Genomic DNA, 11,569 nt, shown 5'->3' with positions numbered 1-11,569 from the left:
TTTTTTAAATATATAATTTACTTTTTAATTAATTTAATGAAAATTTAAATGTATAATTCATATTTATTAAGCTTGTTCAGGCTCGATAAAGACTTGAATAAGCTCATGAGCCATGCATATATTTGTTAAATAAAGTTCGAGCTCGGCTCGATTATAAACGAACCAAGCTCAAACATTCAAGAGTTCGGCTCGGCTCGACTCGATTACATCCCTAATCTTAGGCCAATACTTGATGATGATATTGTATGAACTCGACATCGACTCAAATTTAAAATATTTCACTTGTTTTTTCCTCAAACAAATTCTTTATTCAAATGGTGGCATTCGAAATTTCCTAAAAAAAGTTGCCATTTCAAATTTATTAATTTTTAAAATAAAATTATCAGATCTAAATCGATTGATTCAAAACAAGTACTTTTAGTTATTTTCTCGTACTTTAAATTGTATCTTTTTAAATTTTTACACCTTCAAAACAGTTAAATTTAATCACATTTATTTTATATATCATCATTTCTCTTTGAATACTTTAAATATTTTCAATTTTAATTTCAAATCCATTTTTGTATGGTCATGTATATTTATTTATTATATATTAATTTGGTATGATCTGGGCCCAGCCCTGGGCTGTCGGGTCAAGGCCCTGAAGCCCAATCATTAAAATGATTCTGTGTTCTTGCTTGGATTCATAATTTAGGGTTTATGGGCTTGCAGTGACTTCCTGAAAATGTCATCTTCGTCAGGCAGGCCGGTTTCCGTAGCTGCCGGAAATTATCAGCTGGTTCAAGTGGTGGAGAAGGCGGTTTCTTCACTTCCTCCACGGCCTCCACCTTCCTCTTCGTCATCATCTGCTTTAGTAGAGTACACACCGCCTGTAGCTGCCCCAGAAGACGAGGATCTCGAAATTAAGCTCCGCCGCATTATTGAATGTGTTCCAGTTCGTGTCAACAACACCTCTGGTAGTTCTGCCGGTTCAGGATCGGGTGACTTCCATCAGGTTGTGCTTGCCACTAGTTTCTTTTATTCGGTAATCGAGATCGATTTATCATGTGACACTGCGAGGTTTTTTCCGACAATTCATGATTTTTCTGGAGTTTATAAACTGCAAGCGATATGATATATACTTTGTAACCACCTCTAATTAATCACCATAATTTCCAAGAAATATAATCCCAAGGCCATATCAAGGATTTGTGTTATGCTACTTTCATGGTTGTGTTTGATGAAATTGTATATTTTAAAGTTATTTTCCGAGTAATCGATGGGATATTTTTCCCACTTTCACGCTTAAGCTTTGCTTTATCTCGCTTTTTAAAACACTGGCTACATAGGCATGATTCACAATTTTGGTTCGATTCATTTGTTTTAAACTACAGTTTCAAGTGGGTTCATACAGGGTAGCATCTGAAATAAGGAAATTAAACTTGAGGGAATATCCATGTTTAGTAGTGCAAAAACTTGGAAACTATGGTCTTATTATTTCCAACATGTCTTTTATACGGCTTCAAAACTATGATTTGACTTGCGAGGAATGATCTATTGTATGGGAAAAAATAGAGAATTATCTTTCTCAAGAAAGGGAGGCAGATGGAGTTATTACGAGAGTAAGTCTCAAGATGCAAAACAGAAACTGATAACTATGTGTTTATCTGGTACAACCTTATCTTGTAATTCTTGATTCCCTTTTAATTTTATTATAATTACGATTGTATGCATTTTTGTTGGGTTATTGATGGTGACAGTATCGGCAAATGAGGCGAAAGGAACAAGATCGGCTAGCAAGGATGGACGTCGACTACAAGAAGAGGAAAGAAATCTCAGAATTCAACCAGAGAAGAGACGAAAGATTAAAAGCTGCAGAGGAACGTACACTGAAGAAACGTTTAAAACGTCAGAAGAAAAAACAGAGAAAGAAAGAGAAAAAGAGCAAACTGATTGAAAATGGAGACGAGCAGCAGAATGAGCAATCATCAGACGAGGATGGAGATTCGGATAATGATGAAACTTAGAGCCAAGAAAGTCAAGTCGGATGCTTAGGCTCCGAATCCAAATGAGCAAACCAATCAGAAAAACGAAGGTAGTTTTCTGTGAATTGTAGGTTGATGGTGTTGCATCAATGTTGTGTACAGTAGGATTTCTGACAAGTTGAATGTATGATCTTTGTTCGATTCGACAAATTTTGGCAAAAGGGAAAAAAAGAACAGTTGGCCATCATCATTTACCTTGTAGATTTATTTGACCATATCCTGTCTATTGATCAAACGATTGTAAAAGGTTATCTCACGAAAAAAAACACATGTGACTCTCTTAATTCTGTATAAAACTATTGCAAGAGTTCATCTCCCCAAAAAAACACTCGACTCTCCGACGAACGTGGAATAAAGTTGCGATCATAAAAAAATCACATTGACTAGCTAAATCAAACTTAAATGAAAATAATTTAAATTTAATAATTAATACATTTGCATGCGTGTATGGATAATGTAATTATCTCAAAAAAAAAAAAATTTAAATGTTCCCAAAACAAAATAAAAACAAGTTCAAGACTTCACGTGCTCTTAAAGTGACTTATTGGGCCTGTTACTTCAGCTGAAGCCCGATCCATATTGCTCGCATCGTATTCTATTCAGCTTGAAAAACTGGACAGATCTCTGTATCCATAAATTCCCAACACCAAAACTTAGCTGTAAATCGATCAAAAACCAGAAGAAAATAGTGAACAAGAACACCAGCAAGAAGATGCTGCCCACATCTTCATCGGCGAAGGGGCGTTCGGGTGCTCATGCCCGACCCAATTCGGTCCTTCCCCAGTACCTCCGCAGAATAGTCAAGGTAAAATTTTCATTGTTTTGCAGATCTGATCTTGATCTTTGATGGTGAAATGTACCATGATTTTTCTTTTTCCCCTGTTATTATTATGTGGGTGAAGGACCCGAGATTGATCGAGTTAACAGAGGAACAAATGTGAAAGGTTATGTGTATCATTTCTATTTTCAGTTTGTTTTCTTTCTCTTAGTTGAGGTGATGGGAGTTATTTAGTGCTTGAAGTTGGAAATAGAACAACCTTGAATTGTATTGTTTTATGGGGCCTAAACTTGTAAGAGTCCTGTAAGGGAATATGCATTCGTACTAAACTGTGTGCTTTATTTCCTGTGGCATTACACAGTAGACAGAAGCATTGGGCTAGTAGTCACCCGTTCATTGTGTATTTATCTGAAGAGCCTAGATGTTGTGTTCAAATAGAACATGTGACTTTTGAGCTAATAAAATCCATGTTCTGAGCTGAATTATTCGGCTTGATAAATGTCTTTAATGCTTTTCTTACGCCAATATGGTTGGATAAACCATAAGGGTGTTGACTCTATGAACTCCCTTTGAAACTGGAATGCTAATAGTTTGCATTCAGTTCTGAACCCGAGGACTCAAAGTTTCAGAGTGTAGTATTTTGCACTCATCAGAACCCTGAAACCAAATTATTTCAGACTAAATTATGATTTAAAGGTCATCATGAGAGGTCAAGGCTGTGTTGTGGGATGTGGGACATAAATTGGAAAATAATCTCTGGGTTAACTAATGCACAAGCTCTTTATTGTGGTGTTACACCATTTAAACAATAAAATGTAACGAGTTGGGGATACACTTAGAGTATGCATGTTCATATTTGACGTTTTAAGTGGGAATCTGATTGCTAAGTCTTCGCTTAAATTTTTGCAGATTTTTTATGAGTACTTTCATCAGATTATTTCCTAAATTTTCAGTGGACGATGCATAAATTAGAACTTTACGAAGGAGTGAAGAATATTATTAACCTGTTGTTTAAATTTTGTTTAATTTCGGTTAGTATTTAAAAACATGAAGTAATCCTAGATAGGTTGTTCGTTTCTGAGGGCACGCAAGTTTGAAATTTGTGGATTAATTGAAAATTGCTTTTTGAAACTTTTATCTTAGCAGTGGTGTGATGATTTAACTTCGAATATGGTGTGGGTCAAATCAATTTCTTGTGGCCATGAAATATGCTTCATTTTTATTTTCTTTTTTACATGAATAAAATTTTCAGAAACTTTTGGCCGTCTACAGTTGTCTATTTATAGTCTATAAATGCTTCTGTTTGATTTTCAATCAGTGACATTTTTTTTGGATGGCTCAATGTAGTGGCAACAAATGGATATTGAATATACTTTCTGGCAAATGCTTCATCTATGCACTTCACCAAAAGTTGTGTGAGTTTCTATCTTCTACAGATGGCTGTTGGTGTTCCATAATCGCTTAAATTTGTACATGTTGTTTATAATATTTAGTTTGAGTTGGCTTACTTCCCTTTATAAGATGATGTGTATATTGAGAAACTTCTAAAAGTGCTTTTAAGGTCACCTGAATTTAATTCTAACGCATCTTGACTTTTCTTGGATCTGTCTCTTTATAATTGTGATATGTGAATATAGGTAAATAGGTTGAGAAGTATAAGTACCTTGTCAACCTGTCAACCAACTAAAAACTAATCTATTAAGCCTCTCATTTAACATAATTAACTAAGGTTGTTACTTCTTTTTTCCATGATTTACGTAGTTAAAACCAGCTATTAATTTTGTATTCCCAATATGTTTACGTCAAAGTGGATTTTATCATTGTCACGTTACATATATGAAGAGAAACTTTTTTTCACTGTAATAAACACCTCAGATGTCCATATCGCCTATTTGAAAAGAATGGTGTCCTAGAAGGAAACAAAAAAGTGTTGTCTCTTCATGTTTTTGTTTTATCGAACTACCAGGACATCCTTTGTGGTATAAGAGAGTTGATACACATTCATAAGTCATATAATTTTATTGTGGGATCCTGGCGGGTTGTCATATGTGGAGAGGTAAGAAGATTTTGTTGATGTAAACAGTTGTCTAGTGGCCATTGAGGATTCATACTAGTATAACATTCTATGTATCTTAATATAACACCAGAAAACTTATGTTTGTCCTTTGCTTATTGATTTTATAATTCTGATTTATAATTTTTTCCATTTTGCATGTGAAACTGTTCAACCAACGCAGATATCAACACACCAAATATCACAAGCGTAAGTTAGTTTTTTTACTTGGCATCATATCCTACTTATGGAACCAACATTTTATCCTATTTTCTATGGGATCATTGTATTTCATTTGTGGACGTCAATTTTTGCAATTGATGTATTTTTCTGCTGAATGGATGGTTTCATATGAAAATGGTTTCTCACAATTTTTCTTTGATATTTAGTTAAATCTTATACTCCATTTCGTTAAGCAAAATAGTTCATAATTCAACTGGATTTAATCTGTAGTATTAACTTTTTTCCATTTTCATGTCATGTAGAAACAAAGAACCAATGGGCACGTGATGATCCTGCATTTGTTGTGATATTTAGTCTCCTTTTGTCAGTTGCTACTATGGGTTACTGTGCTGCGTAAGTGCACTGTTTTCATGATCTTAGTTTTGAACAAACTTTTGTAAAGTCCTTGTATAGTTGATATTAGTAATAAGTAGATTTATTTTTATGAAGATTAATTGAATAAATTATATTGCACCTGAGGTTTAACGTTCAACATGATGTTCTTTTAAATGATCTCAATACCATCAAGTAGATTTATTTTTATGAAGATTAATTGAATAAATTATATTGCACCTGAGGTTTAATGTTCACACGATGTTCTTTAAAATGATCCCAAGACCATCAGTTTTTCAAATGAAAGCCTGGGTATTGTGTTCTTTTCACCCCTTGCAATTCTTCATGTGTATTTTATGCTGTTATTTGACATAACTCATTTATTTCAGGTATGATCACAGCGCAGGACACGCTGTTTTTGTGGTTATTTCAGTATTGCTTTTCCATTTCCTTGTGACAGGCACAATTTTGGCTACTTGTTTTTGGTAAGGAAATATACAAATATGGGGAGAGTGGTTTTTCTTATTATTGCATGTTTCTATGTTCTCGATTTTATTTTTTAAATTTTTGAGGAGCTACATTTCTATGAAAATGCTCGCTCTTAATTTTAATCTTTCAATCATGATCTTTGCCAGCTGGTTCAGAACTTTTGACAGTTTTCAAAGATGATAAAGTTTTAGTTAACAAAATGATGAAAATTTATTTGCCAAATTTTGTCCAGGCTCTTGACTAACAATTATCTTCGAGAAGAAGCTCTAAACAGTCATGTGGTGGAGCAACGGGTGGAATGGCAAGTTCTGATCTTCTTTTGCTAATCTCTTGTATATGTGTGAGACTTTTAGTCTGCATTTCTTTAGTTTCTGTATATCTCATGTTTGTGAAATTATGCCTCACACCTGAATTTGTACCTTGTGTTTGGACTAAGAAACCTTTAATTTTCATGCTAACTTTATGTTGATCCAACTTTGTGAAGGTTGTATTCTTTTGATGTACACCTCAACTCTTTCTTCCCTATGTTTGTGCTGCTATACGGTATGTATAAAATAAATGGGTCTTATCTTTTGGTTTTCTCCTATCGCTTATCTGCTGATGTCTTTACCATTTGCAGTTGTTCATTATTTTCTATCACCCCTTCTACTGGCTCATGGTTTTGTTCCGGTGTTACTATCTAATTTGCTCTTCATGGTGGGATCTTCCTACTACCATTACCTAAATTATTTGGGTTATGATGGTGAGATGAGTTTACAAATTGTCTATTTTTTCTATCATTTGGTTAATGAATAATGACTGTCATTTCTTATCATGTCCTTTTGTCTCTCACGCTCAGAGTAGGCTATGAAACTCGTCAAATTGTGTGTTCCAATGTGTCAAAGTTCCACGTTAGGATATAATTATGTTCATGAAGTGTCCAAAAGATCAAGTTCTTTGTATAAACTTTTCTCAGCTCATTAAATTCAGAGTTTGTCAAGAAAAATACAGAGTCAGTGTCCACCTAAATCACATATCATGCTGTGAACTGATCTAATAAAGCTGTTTGCGACTCTTCTGGTTTGTAAAGAATGGCCTCCCGATTAAAAGTAGGATGATATACGCAACCAAATCTAGCACTGTTGGGAATAATCAATGTTCGCAAGCTTTTTGCTGCTGAGTCAGTTTGATTGTCTTTAATTATTAGTGCGATTAAGTTGAATGTATTTAGAAGTATATGACATCCTTCAAAAGAACGATTCTTTTATGTTCCTACATCTCACAAGGTTTTGATCATCTAAAAAACTGGTACTGCGTAGGGGATTTTTTTAAAGTTTAACGCATAATTTGTCTACCCTAATGCAGTATTACCCTTCTTGGAGAGGACCACGTTGTTCCTATATCCAATTGGCATCGTCCTTGTGCTCTTTCCCATCTGTAAGCATCTTCACTCTATATTCTAACACGTGTTCGAATTTATTCAACAAAGAGATGAATATTTTACTTTTTTTGCAGTAATTTTGAGTGGATTCAATCCATCAATATATTTCATGAACATGTACTTTAGCCAATTGCACTAGATTCATCTAATATCTCAGATGCTGCGCATGACCCCAAGAAGATTATGCGAACGCAAGGACGATTGGAGTGCAAGTTCATGTACTGGTTTTTAATGAGGATATGGAAAAGAGCTGCGAACTGGGAAAGAAGAGTAGGTATGGTTAACCTTTGTTTTTTGTCCTACTTCTGAGTGACATAGTGATTGGTCATAGGAAACATGAATGGTGGTTATTATAGAAATTTGGCTTGCAATTCTTCAATGCACACCACCTCATGTATACGCAAAACGGGCTTTAGCTTAGTCTCTCAAATGCTGAGGTTTTTTTTACGCTTAAAATCCTATAAAAGCATGTGAAGTTTCTTCCCCAGGAAACCAAGAGATCAGTTGTGATGTTGGTTGGTTAAACTCCATGGTGCATCTTATGGATGGCACTACCAAACACAGTTACACTCGAACTATGAACCGAAATCGAAACCAAGTTCATGTTTTGGTTTGATTTGTGTTTCAAAATCAAAATTGAGGACCCGATGGTTCTCATTTGATTTCTACAAATTGGAGCAATGTGGACTTTAAATTTAGTTTAAGTTTTTAATGTTTCAAGATATACATAGACAACTTAATTATATAGTCTAAATTATTATTTATTTATTTATAAACTGAATTTAATTTCTTTTTTAAAAAATCAAATATTCAGTGTTTCATTATATAATTTTAAAATAATTAAGTTTGTTAAATGCAATGGTTCTTGTAGACGATATCAATTTGTATCTAGAGGCAGTGACAAAGCCTAAAAACAAAATTATTACAATATATGTTTACATGTTTGAGCATAAAAGATTAACAAACTCGAAATTATTACAATATATGTTTACTTAAAAAGTATGAAAGGATGGATCCTTACCAAGTTGTTCCATTTCTATGAACAAATTCAAATTGATATGATATGTTTCGCGATTTTAGTTAATTAATTACCTAAAACACACTCATTTATCTATCTGGATTATCTAGTATCCGCTTAAAGTAAAAACATTGAAACCAACAAACATAACAATTCACAAATATCTGTAATTTTAGTAAGTCTAACGGGTCTAATCGTGAGACAAATTGACTTGATATATAACTATCATGAATAATAATATTTGTGACATAAAAAATAATAATATTTTATGGATTGAGTCAATCAAAAAATTATCTCATAAAATTAACTTGTGAGACTGTTTTTTTGTAATGTAATTCAAATTACAAAGGCCAAATCCCAATACCAAAATATGCATTTGTTTCGTTAGTGGGCTGGGCTGAGTTGGGCCGATCGACCTTTGTCATGTACAAGTTTATGTCCCTCTCCAGGAGGACTTGGGCCCGAGATTGCAACCCGAACAAACTTGTTCATCAGATCCTTAAGCCCATGCCCTTTTCCTGGGCTCAGCTCAAAACTGGAAATATTCGCCTCTTTCAATGATACCCGCTCTTCAATCCGCATCGATTTATTGACAACGGGCCGGGCTCCGACATGGTAGAAATCGGGCTTTAAAATTATTATTATTACAAGACAAAAACGAAGAAAATAGGTGAATGTTTTGCATGATTTCGCCATTCTGGTTATTTTCCAGGGAATTTTTTTTGTGTGTGTCTTTATAATGTGAAGTTCCAAGATTTTGTGNTTATATATCCTTACCTTGAGTTTTGTTATCAATCCAATTAATTATCATATCCTACACACCAAACATAGCTTTAAAGTAAAAACATTGAAACCAACAAACATAACAATTCACAAATATCTGTAATTTTAGTAAGTGTAACGGGTCTAACCGTGAGACAAATTGACTTGATATATAACTATCATGAATAGTAATATTTGTGACATAAAAAATAATAATATTTCATGGATTGAGTCGATCAAAAAATTATCTCATAAAATTAACCTTTGAGACTGTTTTTTTTGTAATGTAATTCAAATTACAAAGGCCAAATCCCAATACCAAAATATGCATTTGTTTCGTTAGTGGGCTGGGCTGAGTTGGGCCGATCGACCTTTGTCACGTACAAGTTTATGTCCCTCTCCAGGAGGACTTGGGCCCGAGCTTGCAACCCGAACAAGCTTGTTCATTAGATCCTTAAGCCCATGCCCTTTTCCTGGGCTCAGCTCAAAACTGGAAATATTCGCCTCCTTCAATGATACCCGCTCTTCAATCCGTATCGATTTATCGACAACGGGCCGGGCTCCGACACTGTAGAATTCGGGCTTTAAAATTATTATTATTACAAGACAAAAACGAAGAAAATAGGTGAATGTTTTGCATGATTTCGCCATTCTGGTTATTTTCCAGGGAAATTTTTTTGTGTGTCTTTATAATGTGAAGATCCAAGATTTTGTTCATGAATTTATAGATTTGAAGTTGCTTCTATTGATGTTGATAGTTTGACTCCATGCATTTCAATTTATATCAATCCAAATTAAAATTGCATTGCCATTTCAAAAGAGATACTAAAAAAGAAAAGAATAAAGGGCATACCAAAATAATTTTAATAATTAATAGATGTCTATGTGATAATAATTTTGTATATAATTTAATATAAGGCTAAAATTAGCCAATTCTATTTTAGGAAATTGATAAGGGAAATCTTGGACCTCTTTAACAACACCTTTTATAATTTTATTAAATTTATTAAAAATCATATTAATCGTTTGTCAATATTAGTATATATAGGGACCATTAATCTTAGGCTGCATTTGAATTAAGTTTTTTTTTTAAAAATTAATGGATTTGGAATTAATTTCTATTGTTGAATAACCTCAACGAAGGATAATCAAGTCAATCTTTATTTATTTACACTAGTGTTTTCAAAACGGACCGAACAAATAAGTTCGACCGAGAACTGGTCGATCGAAACACTCTAAAAAACTATTTAACGGTCAAATTGGTCAAGAAACGATCAGAAGGGTTCAACCAGTTTTTCATTTTTTTTATTTTTAAAATCTTAAATTTAATATTTATTTATATATACATAATTATTTGGAATTTAAACTTCATTAAAAATATCTTCAACCCGAGGTTTACCCGATACATACCGAAAAATAGCATTCGACTACAAGTTTCATCGTCATAAAAATATTAATAATAACTTTCATTTTGATTCATCCTTTGTATAATGCTTATTAATTTTTTTAGTAATAAATGTCACTCGAAAAAAAAAATTGTATTTTGTAGTAATTTAGTCAATTAGGAGATAAGTAGTATGAATTATACCTTAGACTGTAGCCATGAAAGACATTCAATGAATTTGATGCTATTATGATGGATGGATCTGTCTCTTGGCGATTAAAGCTTCCCATTGTCACCGTCTGTATTATATGAACCTCATATTTTCTTTCACAAGGGATTTTACTCTTGATGCATCGTCAAAATTCAAAATAAAAATATTTGATATTCATCAAATATTCAATTAAACATATTATATAAAAATATTCAATTTAACTCAACCGTAAAATAAAATAAAAGAACGTTAATGATTTTTGCCGCCACTTTGTTAGGTTGACATCCACAATCGATAGTTTCAAGAAAGTTTGGCTACTTTTGGGTGTAAAAGATGTTGGATTCCTAATAAGACTTAATTCAACTCTTTCTTTGGTCAAATTTTAATTTCATGGCTTGCGAGATTTGGAAAATCTCCTAAAGTTTCTCATTCATGGTTGGAAGTGGACAATTATTACGATCTACAGTAAATAAAGGGTCACAAAAACTCCTGTGAGAGGGTCTTACCGGTTAATTTTGTGAATCAGATATTTTATATCGGTCATCCACAAAAAAGTATTACTTTTTATGTCAAATACATTAATTTTTATTGTAAATATGGACATGATTGATCCATCTCATGAATAAAGATCCGTGAGACCGTCTCATGAAAGACCTACTCATAGAGGGTTAGCGAATTATTTTAAACTACATGTGAAACTTTTTTTTTAAAAAAAAAAAACATAAACCTCTATATAAAATAAATTATATTTTATAACCTCATATTTTAAAAATCAAACACCTCACAAATTGAGTAAATGTGTACACTCTTTTAAAAATAGGTGTTTTTTTAACAATCAGACTTTATATAGCGGTTTTTCGTGCTTTTTTGGGATC

General features: G+C 33.1%; 2 protein-coding genes across 2 annotated transcripts; both read left to right on the top strand.

Moving 5' to 3' along the window:
• Positions 1-657: 657 nt before the first annotated feature.
• On the top strand, positions 658-2,043 carry LOC140987838 (uncharacterized). Its single transcript, XM_073456521.1, has 2 exons — positions 658-994; positions 1,740-2,043. The coding sequence occupies exons 1-2, from the start codon at positions 725-727 to the stop codon at positions 2,004-2,006; spliced, it is 537 nt and encodes a 178-aa protein (XP_073312622.1). The 5' UTR covers positions 658-724; the 3' UTR covers positions 2,007-2,043.
• Positions 2,044-2,586: 543 nt separating this feature from the next.
• LOC140987836 (uncharacterized) lies at positions 2,587-7,764 on the top strand. Its single transcript, XM_073456520.1, has 10 exons — positions 2,587-2,829; positions 4,150-4,217; positions 5,040-5,065; positions 5,341-5,431; positions 5,800-5,895; positions 6,132-6,200; positions 6,384-6,442; positions 6,519-6,641; positions 7,244-7,315; positions 7,394-7,764. Exons 1-10 carry the CDS (start codon positions 2,737-2,739, stop codon positions 7,456-7,458), a joined length of 762 nt encoding a protein of 253 aa, XP_073312621.1. The 5' UTR covers positions 2,587-2,736; the 3' UTR covers positions 7,459-7,764.
• Positions 7,765-11,569: the final 3,805 nt, after the last annotated feature.

This window comes from Primulina huaijiensis, chromosome 11, assembly GCF_012295235.1.
Source record: "Primulina huaijiensis isolate GDHJ02 chromosome 11, ASM1229523v2, whole genome shotgun sequence".
Lineage (NCBI taxonomy): Eukaryota > Viridiplantae > Streptophyta > Magnoliopsida > Lamiales > Gesneriaceae > Primulina > Primulina huaijiensis.
This window is presented reverse-complemented; position numbering and strand designations above follow the sequence as displayed.

Bases quoted from the DNA above. Each gene is read 5' to 3' on its own strand.
- LOC140987838 (XM_073456521.1), top strand. From the start codon at position 725: ATGTCATCTTCGTCAGGCAGGCCGGTTTCCGTAGCTGCCGGAAATTAT. The intron at 995-1,739 runs GTTGTGCTTGCC...TGATGGTGACAG, and splicing joins GATCGGGTGACTTCCATCAG to TATCGGCAAATGAGGCGAAA.
- LOC140987836 (XM_073456520.1), top strand. From the start codon at position 2,737: ATGCTGCCCACATCTTCATCGGCGAAGGGGCGTTCGGGTGCTCATGCC. The intron at 6,201-6,383 runs GCAAGTTCTGAT...AACTTTGTGAAG, and splicing joins GTGGAGCAACGGGTGGAATG to GTTGTATTCTTTTGATGTAC. The intron at 6,443-6,518 runs GTATGTATAAAA...TACCATTTGCAG, and splicing joins TATGTTTGTGCTGCTATACG to TTGTTCATTATTTTCTATCA.